The sequence below is a fragment of the Hydractinia symbiolongicarpus genome, chromosome 5 (assembly GCF_029227915.1).
Source record: "Hydractinia symbiolongicarpus strain clone_291-10 chromosome 5, HSymV2.1, whole genome shotgun sequence".
Lineage (NCBI taxonomy): Eukaryota > Metazoa > Cnidaria > Hydrozoa > Anthoathecata > Hydractiniidae > Hydractinia > Hydractinia symbiolongicarpus.
Genome location: NC_079879.1, coordinates 2,236,450 through 2,238,797, shown reverse-complemented (window position 1 = coordinate 2,238,797; position 2,348 = coordinate 2,236,450). Strand labels below are relative to the sequence as shown.

General features: G+C 40.2%; 1 protein-coding gene across 1 annotated transcript; it reads left to right on the top strand.

Annotated features, from left to right (window-relative positions):
* Positions 1-1,104: 1,104 nt before the first annotated feature.
* Positions 1,105-1,536, top strand: LOC130646318 (E3 ubiquitin-protein ligase Mdm2-like). The gene has a single exon (XM_057452489.1). It carries the CDS (start codon positions 1,105-1,107, stop codon positions 1,534-1,536), a length of 432 nt encoding a protein of 143 aa, XP_057308472.1.
* Positions 1,537-2,348: the final 812 nt, after the last annotated feature.

Genomic DNA, 2,348 nt, shown 5'->3' with positions numbered 1-2,348 from the left:
TTCGACCATATTCTATCGGTTGCCCGTCTCCGCCCATCATCATGCTCTTCACCGGGTTGCAGTAAATATCTATACAAGCCATCTTTAGGTAATTCTACTTCATAAGGATAACTCTCTTGATTAACCAAAGGCACCTCTTTCATTATAATAGCATCTTTTGGTTTCATACCAATCATCTGCGTCTTTGTATCGTTTAGCCTATCAATCAGTTTATACAGATTCTTAACCCATGTGGATGATACCTTTTCCGAATCATTCAGTTCTTGGGCATCTTGTATTTTGAATAAATTTTCCGCAAGTATCTTGTTCAACGCCTCAACAAAAGCTGCGTGCGTATGTTTATATTTTGTAGTCGCCCTTTTAATTTCAACCTTATGCTTCTCCAACAATTTTGATACATCTGCTTTGAATTCTGAACCGTTATCACATTGGAAAGTTTTCGGATAAGTTAATGGTCCTGCCTTGTAGATGTCCTCAATCATAGCGGCAACCTCTTTGGCTTTCTTACTCCTCAAAGGTCGGGCTACTTTGTATCTGGAAGCAGCATCGATTCTCGACAAAATGTACTTATATTTATTACCATGCAGTATGTCACCGGGCATGTACAATGAATCGAATTGATGTAAATCATTGGGGGTGGTAACTTCGTAATGTGGTCTTTCAACATGTTTTGGGGCGGGTAAATGTACTTGCCAAAATGCTTGTTTTGATAGCCACTTCTTAATCTCCTTTGGCTTGAAACCGAATCCTCCTAAATTCTGAACAGCCTTTTGTCCTTTCCATAAATTTTGAGTTTAATAGTAAGTCTCTTGAAGTTTTGACATGATTTATTTATGCACACCTTAATTTATCTCCTTTTTGTTATGATGTAGTACGATAAAAGTGCTTAAAAGTATTTTTACTGATTATATATGAAGATGTCTGACGTGGCTACTCAAACTGATCTACATTGTGATACCACCAATGGTGGTGTATCCGACTACAAATTAATGAAACTCAAAGAGTTGAGAGAAGTGGCTAAATCCCGTGGGATTATGTATATTTATGGAATGAATAAAGCTAAATTGATCAATAGTACTGGTGCCTAGACCTAGAGAACCCGATATGACAAATACGGTTGCTGAATTAAGACATCTCGCCGGGGAAAGCGACGACGGTTCGCTTCATGACTCCGATTCCGTCTTTGATACGGATGAGGACATGGATGAGGATATCGATGATGATACGGATGACGAGTACCCGGGATTCTTTCATCCGATGGGCAATATATCAGCTCCGAGATCCGGTGGATCTAGACTCGTACCGGATCCAATCGAGCCGCATCAGCCGGCTATTCTAGACTATGACATTGATACCTTGGATGAATCGGAAAAATGTATAATTTGCTATTCGCAACGAAAGGAAGCGACAATTGTTCATGGGAACACCGGGCAATTTTGCTGCTGTTTATCGTGCGCATCTATATTGAAATCGGGGGGAGATAAATGCCCCATATGTCGCGCATCCATCGATCTTGTCATTAGACAATATAATTGATTTGTTGGGGGTTCAGATTGCTATTTTGTTTTGAGCTCGGATCTCGAAAAATTGAAAAAAAAAGATCTTAAAGGTCTATAAATCGTATATCACAAACCAATATGACTTCACGAAATACCGTTGTTGAATTGAGAGTTCTCGCTAGAGAACGCGGCCTACGTGGCTACTCAAGGCTCAGAATGGCCGATCTGATCAAATTATTGACACCCACTACCGTGTCAGCACCAATTAGACCGGTACCCGTGCCGAGACCCACCAAACCAGTACTGGCGCCGAGACCCACTAGACCCGTACCGGTGCTTAGACCCGTACCGGCGCCTAGACCCACTAGACCTGTGCCAACTCTTAGAAACGCACTTCTCCAAGGTCTTATTAATAGTGGAAAAGGTTGTTCAAAATGCGGTAACCAAAACTTTCAAGCGTGTGGTAAGCTCTTCTAAGACGGGAAAGAGAATGGTTTCTAATTTTATCGACTCAGGGAAAAAGTTTACAAAAGCTTTACCTAAAAATATTCCTGATGGACTTCAATCTGTGAAAAAAGGTGTCAATAAAATTATAAACTTGTTCCAATCAAACAAAAAAGAACTAGAAGGTGTAATCGATGAAGAACAGAAAAGACGCTATAATAATGTTTTGAAGGAACTAAATGAAAACCAGAAGAAGAGTGATGAGGAAAACCCATATACCCCTATTGAGGAAGCGTTTGTAGGTTCCTACAAAAGGTTTAAGATAAACCCTGACGTTGAGAAGAATATCAGGGTATTTTTGAAAAAGGTTCATCCTATCGTCAAGAGGTTGATGGGTGACGTGCT

Bases quoted from the DNA above. Each gene is read 5' to 3' on its own strand.
- LOC130646318 (XM_057452489.1), top strand. From the start codon at position 1,105: ATGACAAATACGGTTGCTGAATTAAGACATCTCGCCGGGGAAAGCGAC.